The sequence below is a fragment of the Nanorana parkeri genome, unplaced genomic scaffold (genome assembly GCF_000935625.1).
Source record: "Nanorana parkeri isolate BGI_ZX_2015 unplaced genomic scaffold, ASM93562v1 scaffold248, whole genome shotgun sequence".
Classification (NCBI taxonomy): Eukaryota; Metazoa; Chordata; class Amphibia; order Anura; family Dicroglossidae; genus Nanorana; species Nanorana parkeri.
Genome location: NW_017306516.1, coordinates 1,185,579 through 1,204,938, shown reverse-complemented (window position 1 = coordinate 1,204,938; position 19,360 = coordinate 1,185,579). Strand labels below are relative to the sequence as shown.

The 19,360-nt window shown below is 38.9% G+C and overlaps 1 protein-coding gene across 1 annotated transcript in view; it reads right to left on the bottom strand.

Moving 5' to 3' along the window:
• The window catches only part of DENND1A (DENN domain containing 1A), a 702,656-nt gene that overhangs the window by 368,979 nt on the left and 314,317 nt on the right, over window positions 1-19,360 (bottom strand). Inside the window, exons 6-7 of the mRNA XM_018556699.1 lie at window positions 6,580-6,649; window positions 2,617-2,697 (exon numbers count right to left, since the gene is read on the bottom strand). Of these exons, the coding sequence (XP_018412201.1) occupies window positions 2,617-2,697; window positions 6,580-6,649 (151 nt within the window). The remainder of the gene's footprint in view (window positions 1-2,616; window positions 2,698-6,579; window positions 6,650-19,360) is intronic.

Genomic DNA, 19,360 nt, shown 5'->3' with positions numbered 1-19,360 from the left:
CATCAAGAGTTAAAGTATTGGATGACCTAGCAGTAGAGGAATAAGGGGTAATATGTATGTTACCCTTTGCTCCAACAGGCTTCCTTCTAGCTGAAAGAATGGTCCCGCAGAGCCGATTCCTTTTGGCTCCCTGATGGTGACAGGTCATCACATACAATGCAGTACCAGAAGTCCTGCATTGTATCTGAGGTTGATGAGGGAGAGAGGAAAAATGTAAGTATTACAGCTTATTTCTCTGTCTAGACAAATTGATCATTTAACCCTTGCAGTGCAAGGGGGCAGTGCAAGGGGGCAGTGCATGGGTAGATTTAAAAATATCCTGAACTTCATCTTTAAAAACCTGTAACGGAGAAGTTCTGCCAAAACATCCAGGGTCCACATACAACTGAAATTTACCTAGGGGAGTAAAAGTGGGAGGTAAAGATGGAAGAGACGCAAGCTCTTGACTAGTTATTGTGAGCCATAGTGTGACTCACTTTTTATTGCATTATTATAATCTCCAGTGTGTATGCACAACTGAGAGATAGTTGTAACCCTAGGAAGTGCCTGAACAAGAACATTCATGGCAGGATCAACAATTATCTGCAAATGAAAAAAAAAAACTACTGACATTAATTTCATTTGTTAAAGCTTAAAGAGATTTTACTGGGTTTAAAACTACTTTAAAGTTGAAGGGGACATTACATTGAGCTGATTTCCCACAGGATGATTGCCTGTGGGAAACCAGCTCAATGTAAGGCTGTGATAAGTAACTAGCAGCCTGTGGGCCACATACAACTTGATCCCTGACACACAAGAAATGCCTGACTTTTTTTGTAGTTACTACTAGGAACAAACACCAGCACAGATCGATGAAAAGTAGTGGTGAGTGTTACAGCTGCTATCTGGACATAAGCTGCACTGTTAATGTTCATTCATTTAACCTATTTACAGGTGGGGTATGGTTGGCTGAGTCTGCCCTTGATGGGGTATACTGGTGTTGGATGTTCCAATAGTGAGATCATGCTGCCATTATTTCTGTCCAAATACAAGTTTTAGGTGTTCTTGCCCACCTCTGCATGTTCCAGCAGCTCCTGTTTCATTCTCAATAAAATCAGTAAAATAAATGAAAAATCCAGCAGGGAGACCCTCATTATTGCCACATTAGGTGTGCACAGAGATTTCACCAATAGTAATCCTGAGAAAAATTTGTCATGTGAACTAACATTTTCAGCGGCTACCAAAAAAAAAACCAAACAACAAACACAACAAAAAGCGAGTTATCAGTTTTTGGCAGACTGATCTTTTAAAATGCAGCTGTGCACATAAACTGAGGACCAGAGATGACATACTAGTCTTTTCTCATGTTGTATTATATCTGATTTTCATAAATGTAAAAATGCAAGATATCAAACAAATAGTAGAGAGAAAAATGATTAGCAAGAGGAAGGCATAAATTGTTTGAATACAAAAGAACACAATACCAATAAACATTTCTGTTATTTGCAAAAGTAAAAGCTACAGCATATTCTCAATATAACCTGCAGCAGACACTTTCCATGGCTTGACGAACAGTAATAGGCTATAGAGATGACAGCGCTTCACAGGAATAAACATCAAAAAAGTGGTCACAATATAGAGGGGAAAAAACAGAAAAGGCCAGAACTGTGCCCACAGTGATATTCGGACTTTGTGAATAACTGATGTGCCGGAAGATACCCAAGCACAAGGTTCCTTCAGCGATGCCTTTGATCTTGTCTTCTGCCTGAATGCTTGTGAAATGTTCATTGGGAAATAACTGTCAGCATTCCTAAAGTCCGCCGGCCTGAGAAGCAGGCCAAGGTAAACCAGTCGACCAGCAGGCAGGCAAAGAGCAAGTCCTGCAGGTTACACTTAATGCCAGGCTTTTCCTGCAAAAAAAAAAGAAGCTTCTTGGCCATGGCAGATGGTAACTTGTCCCTGCCAGCTGCTGACTGCAACCTGTCAGCTGCACTAGTAGGAAAGATTGATAGATGTCAGGTAGACATGGCATGGAGAAAAGAGGAGTTTCACAATAGCATTTTTCAAGTTAAAGGGAACTATATTCTTAAAATGTTTTTAGATATATATGTGATAGAGTTCTGCTTAATGTAAAAAAACAAGAATGTGCATTTTTTTTTAGGCTGCATTCACACTGCATTCTACCTACGGGTTCTTACGACAGAAGTCCCAGGTGTAACTGTTCAGATGCGGCCACTTTACCTATTCAACCTAATGACAGGGTCATAATGGGCACCATAACAGGGTCTCACAGGGACAGGAAATATGGTGATCAGTCAGGAAAAAACTGAAGTTCTAAATATTTTCCAATTTAGTTTAGATAACTAGTAATTATGACAAATTATAAATAATGCAACAATGTGCTATATGATGACCTAAAGCAAAGACTGATTATTGGCCCATGCGGGGAAGAAGAGTTGGCAGATTTTACCATGACATTTTAGAGTTATAATAAATGAAGCTCCATCTAAAAGATTCTTGACAATTTCTGTAAATTGTGAGTCTTTGGGATGACTCCTTCTGTTTACACCAACAGCTTGTGAAGCAAGGGTATAGTAAAAGTAAAACATGTTTTAATGGACTTAGCCAGAGTCTTACCACATTGAGATGAACTTCAGTTCCTGGTTCTGGGATGGGCAGTCTATAAAGAGTGTCAAGCAGTGCATTTCGCTGATTATCCTACAAAAAAAAAAAATTACACATCAAATATTTCAGTGATTACAATGTAAAATAAAGTTCTCAAAGCAGAAAAAATGGCTGTAATGGCCTGAATGAAAGCAGAAGTAAGGTGGTAAACATCATGTTTTTGTCCTCTATTCTAAAAACAACCCATCCGGACAAAAATTTGGGAGCTGCCATTGCTGACTTGTATTTGAGTAAATTTTGTGAGGCCATCATCATTAACTTTTTTTATCACTACTTAGTAAACCACTGACCTGGAACAAGCATGCGCATACCACTTGTCAGAAAATAGTGCAAGGACAAGGATGACAGCTCCACCGTCCTTTTTAATAACAAGTACAGTATGCAATGGCAGCTCCTAAATTTCCGTTCAGTCAAGTTATTACCTAAACCAGTGGTTCTCAACCTGTGTAACCTCTGGACCCACATTTGTCCTTGATCATTAAGTCGCGACCCAAATCGCACTGCAATAGAACGCACGGCATTGCAGTACCACACGTTCCAGTGCGGGCGATTTGAGCTGTGGGCGAGAGCTGCAGGTGGGGTGCTATTCAAATGAATGGCAACACAAAGCACCTCCCACACCAGAACACATAGGTGTGATTGTGCGGTACCGTGTGTTAAGGGCACAGAACTGTTCAATTATCGCACTGTACTAGTGTAAACGGGCCCTCAAAAACACTGACAGACACAATCTCACACACACTCCCCCCAAAAAAAAAAATATTTTTTTTTAAAGATCCACCCACTGTCCCTACATTACAAGAACTGGAGTGGATCCTCAGCCTGGGATCCAGTGTGGGCTTCTGTGCTGTGACAAAGCTCCATCCATATGGGCATCCCTTGTATGCCCTGCAGAGGTGCCGAGAGCCAGAATGTTATGTCACTCCAGGCACCTCTACATAACATGCGGGGGAGCTGTAAGCAATGCACATATGGATGGAGCTACCGCACGGTCATAGCTCCAGCCCATACCCCACCCTGCCTCAAGCTGACACTCAGCATATTTTGAATGGCTGCTTGGCATGAGAACTACGGTAACAGTGTTGTGCCAGGGGGAGGCTGAGAGGGCTCTCACCTAGACAAGTGGAAGGCATGCGGCAACCCACTGAAAATGGGGTCGCGACCCACTTTTGGGTCACGACCCACCAGTTGAGAACCAAGGACCTAAACCCAATCACTCAAATCTTGCAGCATTGGGAGTCCCTGGATCGAATCCCATTCAGGTCACTATCTGCCAGATTTTGCATGTTCTCCCTGTGCTTGCGTGGGTTTCCTCCAGGTACTCCGGTTTCCTCCCACACTCCATGACGTCAATGTAATTTCAGAAGTTGTTTTTAATCTTTCTTGAGAGACATGGTCATTTTGCCTATTCAGGCAAAGTGACAGTGTTTAAACCACCACCTTGACTTACTGTTTTTTCAGGGATTAATCACAGCTCCTTTCTTCTTCGCAGCCAGTAGCAAAATATCTAGATGCTGGTGCCAAGAAGAAAGCAGTGACATTGCTTCCTCCATCATGTGACAGTGTTTGGGTCTATTTTGTAGTGTTTCTGTGGGAATTTGTGCCTTTTCAGCCAAAATAATATTTGTGTGGTCAGGAACAGATATTGGAAGAGAAGACCAGGCTTACAAACCACATTCCAGGGCATCCCAAAAGGTTGAGGTCAAGGCACTGTGCAGGCCAATCAAGCTCCTCTGCACCAAACCCATCAAACAATATCTTAATGGAGCGGGTTTTTGCAAAGGTGCACATTCATGCATGAACAGAAAAGGGTCTTCCTCAAAATATTACCACAAGGTAAAAAGCAAACAATTGTCTAAAATTTATTTGTATGCTGCAATGTTTGCTTCACAATTTAATATAAACACCTCAACTCAATAATCGGGAGAGGTGTCCACATACTTTTCTCCACATAGCAGGTGCAATTGGTGTTTGAGACCTTACTGAGTTTTGCTACTTCTTACTCACTTCTTACTCTCTGTAACATCGTTACAGGGCCTCAAATGATCTATCAGCAGCTGGAGCCAGAAGAAGGGGTCCACAGGCACCAAGGTAGGAAGATATGCAGCAGATTACCATAGAGGATGGAATTTGTAGAGCAGGGTGCTAGGCAGGAGAAGCTTGGTACAGGTGACCAACTGCAGCTCCTGGTGTTTGCCTGATGAAATTAGTGGCCCTTCAGGTATGCTTATGAAGCTAATGAAGCAGATCTCTGCTTCATCAGCTTCTTCAGGGGGGTCATACGTGACATTAGGAGTCTTGGAGAGCCCCCTCTGTGATAGCAATAAAGTTAAGTGAAAAAAAAAATAGTAAAAAAATTAAAAGTTTCCCCCCAAATTTTTTTTAAAGTTACACAACAAAGAATAAAAAAAATTAATTTTTTTTTTAAAGTCCCCCCCCCTACATACACAGATGTAAACATGCGTCAGCTGCGCATACCTGCGAAAACGACGATTGCGCCCATTACGCCGCACGTTACATATCGCCGCGAACGTCGGAATGAGAGCAATAAGTCTAGGACCATCAATCACTGATAACACTAAACTGATGAGCGGTAAAAGCTTTTAAAGCGTCGCATATGGCCAATTTTGGGTATGCTAGTTTTTTGCAATTTTGCGAGTGCGCGCAATTTTTAAGCTTGACATGTTTGGTGTCTATTTACCCGACGTGACCCCGTCTTTTATATTTTACCAAAAAAGTGGGTAATATTAGTTGTTTTATAACATAATGTAAAAAAAAAATACACAAATGAGATACATTATTGTTAATGGTTAAGGTACTTGAATTTATTTTTCAGTGTCAGTGTTCAGTGTCACTTCAATTTTTTATTTTTAACCAGAAACTTTTAGCTTTTTATGAAAAACACAAAAGCATGCGTCACAAAATTAAATGTAAACACACGAATTACAGGGTCTCCAATTTGTAGTACAGTGAGGTGATATGGGGCAAACTAATTGTATTATGTTCACGTTGGGGCAGTATATTATATTAACATGTATGTAAATCCTCACATTGAACTTCTCTTATTTTCTCCCATTTGGTCTGCTAAACCTACAACTGAAAGTGTTTGGTTATATCTATTTGATAAATTAGAAAAATACCTGTTGTTTTTGCTAGACATTTTGTGAGCTGGAAACTTCCTGTGCTCTCTGCCTGCACATAAGATGGAAATATGGGGATTGGGGAGGATGAGGAGAGGTCTGTGTTCTTTGTAATCCATGAGAAAGTAAGTAGGCAGGGCTGACAACATGTGTTCCGGAATTTAGAGATACAAATATCTCTATTGTATTTTAACCCCTTCACGACTGATGTCGTACAGTGTCAGGCTTCACAATAGAAGCGATTATGGCGACTCAGCTTCTACAGCCCAGTGAAGGGGTTGTTGCGCCCCCCCCCAGTCCCACACCCCCGCCGTGCTTCCCGGGCTCCGTTGCCCCTCCTACGGGCTTGGGACCGGCTTCTCTTGTGTCGGTGGGGAGCTGGGGAGGAGATGGACGAACCTCCGTTCGTCGATCCCCTCCCCGTTCTATGGGACCAGGAGCGATGCAGATTGCATCACTTCCGGTCCCGGTGCAACTTGCACTTCAATAGCTTATTTGGAGTGTAAAGGTGACACTGGGGATCTTTTGGACCCCCAGCATCACCTTAAAGAGTACCTGTCACCACCATCTGCTATCACATGGGGGGGCGTATAAGCACCCCTATGTGATTGCAATCAAAGTAAAGTAAAAAAAAACAACAAGTTTTTAAAATTAAATAAAATAAATCTAAAGATAATTTAGATTTTTTTTTTAAGTCCCCCGCGAGCACGAGTCATGTAGTTTCCTTGCACACACATTCATGGATGTCCAAAAACATCAGCCTTTATAGAATTACCTGGTTTTTCAGAGAGTAATCAGCCAAGATGTTGAGTAACTTGTAGAAGACTTCGAACCAGGGGAGGTAGCTGAAAGACAAAGGAAAGACAAAAAGGAAATTTCAATTTATTTGGCAAAATGAAATAATTTGGAAAAATGGATGTGCAAACTTCAGCTACCAATGCCGCATATGACTTTTAAGGTTGAACTCGAGGCAAACAGCTAACCACACATCTGAAATACATACAATGTAGCTGTTTTAACAATGTGTTAATGTAACAATGTGTTAATAAATAGAGATTTAAATTCACTTGTGTTTTTACATCAGCTTTATTTCTGGGAGACTGACATTTGAAAAGTTGAGTTACCACTCACCAAAGCTCGTTGAATGCTTTATTAAAGGATATTAGGGCTCATGCAGGCACTTAGGGCTCATTAGTATGCAGTGCACCCTATTCAAAAAGGCTGGGTCAGATAAATTGGTACAAGTCTTCTAGATATGAAGGTTACTCAGAGGAGAAGTAGACATGAATGAGGACTAGCATCAATACTACTAGGTGCTGCATTCAACATTTACTGTATTTCTTTGTAAAATGGTATTAGGCCAAAAAGCTATAATACTCTATCATTGCATTCTCATGTATCAGAGAGTCTGAATGACGAACTGCCAGTGTTGCCTGAAGCAAACAATCAAATTTCAACAGACATTTTTAATTAACGTTTAAAAAATGAATGGATTATGTTTTATGAGCAATAGACAGCTCATCTTTTCCACACACCGATAAATAAAACCAAATTATATGTTTAGAGATCTACAAATCTAGACAAAAGAGAACATAACTCAGAAGCAGATTCAACAACATTAAAGCTGTCCATACATTAGTAGAATTTTGTTTGAAAAATGTGTTTTTGGAACAACCGTTCTAATAATTAGTGGGGTTGAAACATTGATCGTTTTTAACTATAGGGATGAAAAAAATAAAAAAAGAGCAGGATGGAAATTTCTTCGTAAATGAATGAAAAACAGTAAATGTGGTTTTTGTTCGGGAAACTCCATTTATTCCAAAATTAGATGGTAAAATCAAATGAAATTTAGAGTTACATTCTACGAGTCTCTGATGGCATTATCGAATGTTCTCATTAGATTTTTGTATGAATATTTGTACAAAAATCTACCAGTGTATGACCAGCTTAACAGTGTTAAAACTTAGATGGTTTTGTTTAATGAGTAAGACATTACAGCTAAATAATCCTAGTGCAATTTCAGAGAAATAGAAATGCCAAGCTTTTCATTGTTTTACTATTTATGAGATCCACGTTCCTTTAAAGTTGGCTACAAGTAAATTAAAAATAAAATATAGGATAGGTTTGTGTCCAGCCTTACTCTACTGACTGTCTAAGCTAAATAGGTGTAAAGCAGGGGAAAAAGCTCTGCTTAAATGAACATGTGTTGAGCAGTTAATCGGCACAATGTAGTGAAGGAGGTGGGCACAGGCACAAAATGTTTCAGAGTGCCATTTCTTGCACATTTTGATTGATTTTTTTTCCTTTGTAATAAATATGGTAAAACATGACAGTTGTATACTGTGATTTCAATAACTCCTCGTTTTCCGCAAATTTCTTATAGAGTGCACAAAAGCTAAATTAACTACTGTGAAGATTGGGGGAGCAACCTCTCTCAAGCATGGGCATTGCTACATCCCTGGCACCTAGAGCATATGCCCTGGACCTCCTGCTGGGTACATGGGGGTCTAACAACAACCAGATTATTTTTTAGGCACTCTCTGCAGTGATCTAGCAGTAAACAGGCTGATGGATCTGCAGCTTGACAGTGCCTGCACATCACTAAATAGAACCAAAGGTGACAGCGTGGGATATGCAGCCTGTCATCTCACAGGTAGACACGGACACTAATCATTTACATACCCACTGACCATCAACGTAAGAGGAAATTCCCCACTGACCACCAACATAATGGAGTACTTCATCACTGACCAAGAAAGAGTGCACTGCGCCACATACCAAAATTATTTAACATATTATTATTTAACATTTAAAAGGTCTTTATCTTTCACATGTACAAGAACATTTATGAAAGCTACTACTGCCCCTTGGTGTTAAAACCATAGCACAAGGGTGCCCTCACATCAGACCCTTGATGATGTAATGTGTACATTCAGGTCCAGTGCTGCAAAAGTATATTAGCAAATGTAAGTGCCACTATGTTGTGAAATGTAGTGGAATAGGTATGACATATGCTTGAATGGCATAAACCCAATTTGCATCTAGACATTCAGACTTTCAGATCTTGGAGAATATCAGATCTGTGTTTCAATTTTCTCTGCTGAAAACGGCTTGCTTTTAGCTTGAATTCTTACCGAAAATATACACACACATTACATTATATTGGAAAGTTTTAGAAATTTTTATTTCATTTGAGGGAAGTCTATGCATAATCAGCACAGTCGTGTGAAATGGCAGCTGAGGCGCCCTTTGGTCACATTCTCTTACAGATACTGCACACAGGACTGAATTTTAAGATAGAGCTAAACTTTATTTTTTTTTATAGCCTTTACAAGATGCAGCAACACTCTGCCAACTGTAAGGGGATCTGTGCCCCCATGGTTAGGAACTAAACAGCCTGCAGTAATAAATGAAGTGAGACACAATTTACGTGACAGTTGAGTGAGAGGCACTAATGTTTGTCTGAAGCCTGCAAGAACTACTGTAAAATGTAAGTAGCTTATCAGTATATTTAAAATATACTGATAAGCAACTTAACTTTTCATGTTATATGACAGCGTTATCAATTCAACTAATACATCTGAAATCAGCAGGGGCTGCTGTAAACTGGATATTACAGCATGGAAAATGATTAGCAGTTTAAACTATGGAAGAGATACCAAGTAAACATTTGGAGAGGATTAGGCAGCGGAATGGTCCTAACTTATAAACAAACTTCTACTGAATTACAGAGGCTGACTGAGGACCAAGAAATCCCTTTAGTAAATGGACTTTTGAGAGTGAGATTAAAGACCTTTTTGTAAACAAAAGGATTACATGACCCGTATGACTAGAAGCCTTCTCTAGTAAACTGAAAAATGAAAGAACCAGGAGACTGAACTTGCATTAAAAGGCAGGCATCCATGTTTTGAAACAGTAACAAAGACTGATATAAAGTTTATGTAAATGTCAACTTGGTAATGTGATTTCAATAGTTGTTTTCAATCTATGGAAGTCTGCAGGTTTCATTAAAAGGGTACCTGTTGATGGTGATCCCACCATGGATGTTCTTTGTTCATGCACTTCTTGTTACAGGATAACAACTGTCTCCTAAAGGTACCCGTGCATTAGTACCCTGCCACAGGAACCCCTGGCAGTGGTAATAAGTGGCACACCGATGTGCAGCTCACACTGGAGAGAGCGCATATAGACAGGAAGTGGTTCTTAAAACGTGGCAGCACTGAGATGTAAGGAGTATGGAAAAATGGGCAAAAGTGTTATTTTGTAAAATGTTCTTTAGCAAACTAAATGTTATCCAGTTAGGATTTAGATCTACTTTATGGGAGAGTGTTAGGGTTACAGCCAAACACCTCACGCTACAAAACAATTACCCAAACCATGGAAGTTAGCAGCAGAGTGCCCGATTCATTAAAATCAGAGAAAAGAAAATGACCACATAAGTGATGTTGTTGACCAATGAGATAATAGAAATATTTGTGTATCACTCAGCCGTAGATCCTCAAATCATATCTGAATTTGTGCTGACACTGACCTTCCTTCTGGAGGGTGGCTACTTTTGTTCCCCATGGTCCCTGTGCCTGTTATAAAGTAGCCACCTCTCTAAGCGTGCTCCCATGATGGATTACAAGCTTACATTTAGTTTACTAATTTATTTGCTACTAATAATTTTCAGGGACAAAAGAATTCCGAGGCTAAACATAATAGCAGGGTGAATATACTAAAGTGCCTGGGCATTTTCTTTTGTGTCTTGAGCAGCCATAATCTGTGAATAGTATATGCTCATATGAGTAAAAACAGTGGTGTAATCTAAACAAGTGTCAAATACAGTTACTATGTGATGTACATGTCTCAAAGTAAATTTTTTTTTTTACTTTTCCTGACAAATCTTTCATTTGAATCGCACGTTTCCCCTCCCGAACACGGCAGCTCACAGTGAGAGGGTTTTATCAACAGAGTAAGTGCTGCCAACCAAGAAAACAGTTGGCTATGCTAGGTGTGACCAAGTGCTGATTGACAAGCTACAGTCTTCAACATTGATGATGCTGATAGTCACAACTCCTGCAACTTTTTTTTATCCCATTGTAGTACAAGAAGCCACAGATTACATGAGAGTGGCAACTCTGCTCTGAATTCAAAAGCAGTGCAGCATCATTGCCACACCATCACAGGAAGCTGCATTAGGAGGACTTCACGGTCATGAACAGGTATGTTTAGACTTTGCAGGGGGACTAAAGAAAGATATACACATATGTAATTTCTTTGTTCAACCTGCAGGCTGATCAAACGAAATGTAAAAGATTTATCCATGCACACTGATGAATGAATTCCCCACTGCTTCTACTGTATTATACTGCATAGGAGCTTGAAGCTAATTGGCTGCAAGCTCTGTTCGGCCAAAGATTTTCTAACAGGTTCTTTCAGCAAAAGTCGAGCTAATGACTGATTCCTGCTGAAGGAATAGAGTCAGCAATTAAGCGAATTTAATCCGATTCCTGCTGAAATTTGTTCTGTGTTTACCTGGCTTAAGAAAAAATAGTAGATGCACTTAAAATTAAGTGCTGCAGAATATATATATATATATATATATATATACATATATATATATATATATATATATATATACACACCCTGTTTCCCCAAAAATACGACCTACCCCGAAAATAAGACCTAGTACTATTTTTGGGAATTAATAAAATATAAGACCTACCCTGAAAATAAGACCTAGTTGTGACCATTCCCAGGGCCGATGGTGGCATAAGGGGGAACTTGAAGAGCTGCAGGCGAGACGGGAGAGAATCAGCCGTGCCAACGAAGCCAGCGCTAGAGGAAGCAAAGCGGCACCGGCGCCGTCTCCTGTCACAGGCGGAGTGATACCAAATGCACTCCGCCTGTGAGGAATCGATAATGAAAGCGCACTTCGCTCATTCTGGCCAGTGCTTGGTTACTAAATTGCTCTTGGAAAGGTACGACACCCCTGACTGCTCGGATCACCCTATTCTTAACTTTGCCATTTTGGATTATTTAATTTGGATTTGCATTAACTTTGAATTGTTCTTACATTAAAAAAAAAAAAAATAAGACCTTCCCCCGAAAATAAGACATAGTGTGTTTTTCTTAGCCAAAAAAAATATAAGACAATGTCTTATTTTCGGGGAAACACGGTAGATAGATAGATAGATATTCTACACTACATCTGCATGGATAGAGACAAGGGTGCCACTTCCTCCAACTCTACAGGTGTCAGTGGGTTGGTAAGACAAGATGCTCCTGATGGACCCACTTCACCCTCTCCTTTATATACTGTATATATATTTTTTTTTTTAATGGGAGGTCATAGTTTTACTATAATCTTTACAGTGCCAGCAACAAGTTAACGCATATTTAAACCCTAGCACAAATATGTAATATTTTGCCATATACTACCAGTTCTGGTAGTGACTCAGAGAGTAACACACTTTCTTTCCTAGAATGACAATGCTCATGCTCATCTATAAAGAAGCAGTCTTGCCATCCTAGGGCAAGATTACAATAAACTACCCCTCATCTCTGCTCCCTAACATAAAGAGAAGGTTCTGTATTTCTTAGACATACCTGAGAACAATGTGACTGATAAGAATGTAGCACAGGCAGACAGCACAGGAAGTCATCAGCTCACAAGATTTCTAGGATGATTAACAGGTATTTTTGCACTTATGAAAAAGATATAAGAAAACACTGGTAATGAGATATTTAAAATAACAAAAGTGAGTGAATAAGAGAAAGTTAAGTGTCCATAAAGCAAGAATCACTTGATGCCGGATACATGTATTATGTACTTAGACATCGAAACTAAAATCCACTGCTATGAATGTTACAATTGTTTTTAGAGGAGCACCAAATGTTGCTGCTAACAGTATTACTCTTCAAAACTGCTGCTTTGGTATCATGTGAAAATCTGAAAGTTAGTTTTCAGGGCACATGATATGCTCCCCAGGCACAAAGTAAAAATGTGCATATTTTGTGTAAACTGCAAGAATCAGGCAATACCCCTTGCCATGAAGGGGTCCATTTGTTGTCAATATGTATATGACCTAATTAGGCAGACTGTGTGTGTTTTTTTTTTTTTTTAGTAGAGTAAAGAAGCATGTGAAAAATGACATGAGTCCATAGGAACCAATCATATGTGAACTCATTGCATTTCAAAAAAGGTAAATTCTGATTTAATGTTATTGCTAATTGGTTTATAATGGGCAGTTCACCTTCTTAAAATAGATTGTAATTACATGCATTTCCTTTCATGTTGATGTGTTTCATGTTAGTTGTGTTTTTATGTATTTCTGTATATGTATTTGTATTTCATTTTTTTTAATTTTATATTTATTTACATTTCATCACTTTCACAACTAATCTGGAAAAGAGCAATTCATTTTTCACTTTTGTATACTTGGTGGTGTAATGAAAAGCATTCTTTGTGGCCAACTGCACATCTAGAACTGCTGGTATATTGCACTTATAGCCTTAGGAGCTAAGCCGATTTTGACATAACAGCATAACATGTGTTCAGTATAGGGTATTGCTGATTTCAAGGCATTTGTAGTGTGCACAGAGGTTTTAACTGTCTGATGCTCAAAGGATTATCCACACTGGCTGCAGTATTGACAATACAGTCACTGTGAATTTGCAGCACCACAGTTTGTCTATTGATGGCAGTGTTGAGGTACGCCAGGCTAAATATTTTACTTCTGTCTCCCATACAATAAACACTAAGGTAAGTTCATGATACAAATAAATCCTCGGAGATAGTTTACATAAATATTCTAATTAAATTTGAACTCAGACTCAGATATAAATTTGGCAACCATCTAAATCACAGTAATGTGTTTAACAGGGAGTCATTTTAAGACGAGATATCATGTAAGCAATTTAGGCTCTTGATATCTTTTTAATTTTGCTGAGTATTGTGGTTTTAACAAGATGTATCAGCAGATCTCACTGTGGGACTTACAGAAACCTGGAGTTTGAAATGTAGAACTGGAAAGGAAAAATATTCATTGATTACCCATTAATCAATGGATTTGTAATTGTGGGTCTTAAGGTGACTTAATAGGTCAAATCTTTCTATACTTTCAGTGAAAATATCTGATATCTGTTTGTCCATGCAGTTATCGGCAAGCATGTTTAGCCACCACTTGATTTGGACAACATAGTTTTGACACGTATGCAGTGTTTTTCCTTTGTCATTTCAAAAAAACTTAGCTGCAGCAACTTCCCATGTTGCTGGAAAGTCAATGCAACCAGTGCTACAAACTTTCATTGTCTGCAAATGCTAGACATTAGACATTGCAAGATTCTGACAGCCAAAGGCATGGCTCCCAGGGGCATGATGGGGTTTGTAGTTTCACTACGACCAGAAGGTTGAAGTTTGCCTACCCTTGCTCTGCAGTATGTTTATTGTTCGGAAAGTTCAAACTGGTACTACTATCAAATACTGTAAGGTTAGTTATAGATAACGGTTTTGTCAACTTTATTGCCTCTTCTGATATTTTTATGTGTAGGCAGCAAACTATTATTAGATATCAAGTGAAAATCATAGATGAAAAAAATATTCCAGCATTCCATAAACTTTAATAACCCTAAAGTCGAAGATCATTATAATTGTCATGATACCATAGTGAGCATAAGAAAACATTCCAGCTTAGTTTAAAATGCACAGTGTCATGATTTCAACTATTTACAGTGCGAGAATTTTAGATACATTTTCTGGAAAGTTTGGTTCTCTACATAGACATATCAGAGAACTTGGCTGTAAGGCTGCGAAAATATTTCAAAATGTGTGCAAAGTGGAATCATAAAGTTCTACATATAAACTGTAAAGACTTGGTATTTGGATCCAAAAAAGCTAATAAAAAAAAAAAAGCTTTAGGATCTTAAAAGTGTCCCTAAACTTAATTAAAAATATATATCTTATATTCCATTACTTAATCTGATGACAACTTTGTCCCTGGTAATAGCAGCATCATCCAGAATATTATCAAGTATGGATTTCTAAGTGGTGCCTTCTGCTGTGTAGTTAACTCAGGTGAAGATGCATGCACATTGTAACAGGCCGGTGCAAAGATTCCAAGAGAAGCAGAGCATGTGGCTGCAATATACACACACTGCTCATGCTCAAACATGGAGGTAAAGGTAAAAGATCCTCCATGGGGAATGTGTGGATAGAACATATACGGCAGAAAAAACCTAGCATGTTAAAGTAATTTGCAAACTCTAATAAACAGCTCTGGTGTAGGACAGTATGCTAGATTAGGAGGGTATGTTTTTGACACCTTAACACTCCATCCAGATTAATAAAGCAATAGATGTAACAACAGAACAAATTAATTAAAAACATTGGTGAATTTTGCTACAGCATCGAAACTTGTCTTTACTTGTTATATATGCTGATGACATTCAAATATATATCTCCACTCCACAACTCACCTCCTCAGTGTCCCTTACGTATCACTAATCTACTAACTGACATATTTGTCTGGATGTCACAACACTTCTTAAAGCTCAATCTTTCAAAAACTGAGCTCATGGTATTCCCCCTCCCCCAACATTTCGATCATGATTGAGAACACAACTATCCAACCCTCCCCCCATTCCACGGTGCTAGGTGTGATCCTTGACACGGACCTCACCTTTCTTCCCCCCATCCAATCCCTATCCAGATCCTGCCATTTTCACCTTCGTAACATCTCCAAAATACGCCCCTTTCTCACCAATGAAACCGCAAAGCTGCTCATGTACTCACTTGTTATCTCTCGACTATTGTAACTCCCTCCTCATTGGCCTACCTCTACACAGATTACCCCCCTTCAGTCTATCATGAATGCTGCTGCCAGACTTATCCACCTAACCAACCGCTCAGTGTCTGCAACCCCCCTCTGCCAATCCCTGCATTGGCTTCCAATCGCCCACAGGATCAAATTCAAAAGATTAACAACCACTTACAAAGCCATCCACAACTCTGCCCCCGGCATTATCTCCAACCTCGTCTCAAAGTATCACCCTAACCGTCCCCTCCGCTCTTCCAATGACCTCCTGCTTTCCAGCTCCCTCGTCAACTCCTCCCATGCTCGCCTCCAGGACTTCTCTAGAGCCTCTCCCATTCTTTGGAACTCCTTACCCCAACCTGTCCGTCTTTCTCCCACTCTGCCTTTCGGCGAACATCAAGGACTCATCTCTTTAGTGAAGCCTATCACACTTCAAACTAACCACTGAACTCTTTCTCAAACAATTCATCCCCACACAGCTACCTCCTCATGCATCACTTGCCCCTCTCTCTTAGACTGTAAGCCCTCATGGCAGGGCCTTCCTTACCATCTTGTCTTGAATTGTATTGTAATTATGTCTTTCCAATATTGTAAAGCGCTGCGTAAACTGTTGGCGCTATATAAATCCGGTATAATAATACATAGATCCAGCTTTACATATACATAAAGCAGATTCAGTAATACTTAATTTAGTAACCAGTTGGAACCATAAAATACCTGTCCCTGGTTGTCAAAAATGGGTGTGTTTAGATGTGGATATATAATATGAAAATGTTTGTATTATAAAGTATCTAAACTTTTATTCCTTAGTTACCACTGATAAACCTTCCCCACTGACCAGAGCAATAAAATTTGTGTATACCATATTGACTGCAAAAGTGGTAAACAATATGTAGGACAAGTCATGGGAAAATTACAAATATGTATTAAGGAACGTATGAATAATACTGTCGCTACCATTCTAAGTAACTAAACACTTTGATTCATACTGTCTCTTTAAATGTATGGTTCTCATGCATGGGCATGAACAAGCATTTAGATTAAAAGAAGGAAGCAGCCAGATGAAATACTTGAACTGCTAGCAGCTTACATGGATTCACAGGTCAAAGTAATTGGCTCCTTGAGGTCTAAATATAGATTGAGGTGTGCACTGCATATTCTAAAATGAAATGTGCACTTTATACTTAAACTCATTTTGGCTATGGTCTGAGGATAACACACTGTTATATTGTGTTTACTATTGTGCTACACGTAGCATTGTTTGCATTTGGTAATCTATATGTTACTTTTGTTTTATAGTTTTTATTTGCCATTTTGGCACTTTGTATCCGGAAATATTGAGAAGTTACTTGAGGAGTTCTGCGAGTAACATGATCTATGAATAAACTGACTATGTCATTATTTTATTTTATTGTTAATCCTATGATGAAGATGATTTAAAGCTCCCAGGGCCCCCTGCCTGGTATTTAAAGGTATATGCAGGAATTTCTAGCTGCCTGCACCTGCATGGTTATGCAACAAGATCAAACAGCATTTTAGATGACTGTAGGAGGTATATTAGGATGTAAGCTCCTATAAGACTGTGTCAAGGGGTGAAAAGAACCAAATAACCATGTCAATAAATAAATAAAAAACACATATTCTTATAACAAATTGGTGTTAGCTAGTAATGTCAGGAATCAACATAAAGCAACAGATCATCTTTCATTGTAATCATCCCAATAACAAATGTACTGCCCCAAATTGGTGTATTAAATGTATGCTGTAATTTTTTGCAACAAAGTAAAAACAAACATTAGATAAACCTACCACAAAGGCCAGAAACAGGACTGCCAATATGTCATAATGAAACTATGCAAGTCTTTTATCTTGCTGTGAGGAATTAAAAGGTCCTTGAGCCTAAAACTTAAACACGCAGCCCTTTTTCCAGCCTCAGCAGCTTTGCAAGATTCCCTGCAGTGCGATTTATAGTTTATGACCTGCATATATTTAATTTGCAACCAAAAACTTCCCCTTCCTGTTAACTACCTTAGAACTCAGTAATTAACTCTTGTTTTTTCGGGGCAAAGGTTAAGCAAAGGAAGGGAAGCAGGGGATGCTGAGAATGACCAGAGCCTACTTCTCACCATGTCCTGTGTAAGAAAAAAAACAAAAAACATTTAAAACAAGTGATAGGCTAAAGGCTGCTGGAGACAGTGGAAGTTCAAAGGATCATGGCAACATAAATCATCACAGCAGAAAATAAACAAGAGAAGGGACCTTGGCAATCAGCCTTACACTTGGGATCTGCTCCCAGTTACAGCAAGTCAGATGCTCGGCTCCTAATATAAAATGACACTTTAACAGCAAAAATTCCAGAAGAGGAAAAAAAAAAACCCATACGAAAAAGCATGATGTGTCAAAATTAACCATATCATTAAGTAATCAGACTTAGCCAAACCCTTATAGTAACTGTCAGCTAAATAAATGAGGGCAGTATAATCATTTCAGTTTAGGCAACTTACTGTGACCCCTTAAGTGCCAGAGTCTTTAATATGCTATAAATCAAACTGAGCTAGTCAACTAATAGACTTAGCAGAGAAGAAGCTGAGTTCATTTTAGCCCAGTCATATCAAAAAAACAAACAGAGTACTGAGGTGTTCAGTAATACTTAGGGGTATATTTATCAGTGAATCTGACATTCCCCAAACATTCACTGCACATGATTATTCTGATACCTATGGTTTAAATGACAGTGATTGAATCACTATCATTGAATGTGTGTGAAATTCACAATGACCACTTAATATATGCAACCCTTAGTATTTAAATAAATTGTAAAGCCAGGCATCACCCAGATTTACGTCCAAACCTCCCTCTCCCCATCTTTAGCGTGTTACAGCATTATTTTTTTCTTTGCCTTGTTCCTATAGCAAGAAAAAAAAAGTGTTATACCATGCAATATCATCACCAGGCTGTTAAGATCCTTGCCGGATAAGCTGCTGGGAGGTCAGTTCCTACTGTACTAGCCATACACGCCAGAACCACATTTCCCAATAACTTTTTCCCTATACACAGTGTGTGGGCTGTCTCTTGGGGGTCAAAGCAGCAGAACTGTTTTACTAATAAACAAATTAATATATGCACATATAAATGCACAGAGAGGGGAGAGGGGTTCTGTAGTCTAGCAGGGCTAACAACACCGGCTGAGATTTCAGAGCTGAAAAGGCACTGTGTTGCCAGCTCAAACTGGAAACTAGGAGCAAACAGAATTTCTGGAACAGTAATGAGTGCCGTTTTTTTAAAATAAACTGTAATGGAAAATCTTTGGAATAGGCATTCTAGCGATAAGATGGCCATTACATGCCAAGACATTTTTTTTAATTATCAGATCCAAGAAGCAACTTGTATAAGGATCAGTTTATCTCATGTACAAAAACAATTACAAATGACTGATAAATTAGTAAATATACAACAAACTGATATTCCAACATATTGGAAATTGTCTGTACACTATCACTGAAAAAAAATGTTTGTATCAGTACAAACAATCACAGGATAATGAGCAACGCATGTTAACACACTGCAGTGGAATTTTATTTTGTGAAGGGGCCTAATAGATTGGCTTTAGAGTTTACCTATACTTTAGTAATACTGTGGAGAGTGAGGTGGGGAAAAGTGATGTGATACTTTTTTCTCCAGTGATGAAGATTTTAGCATCTCAGGGAAGCATCATATTTAAAGGATGAATGCACTTTTATGAATAATAATAATAAACTT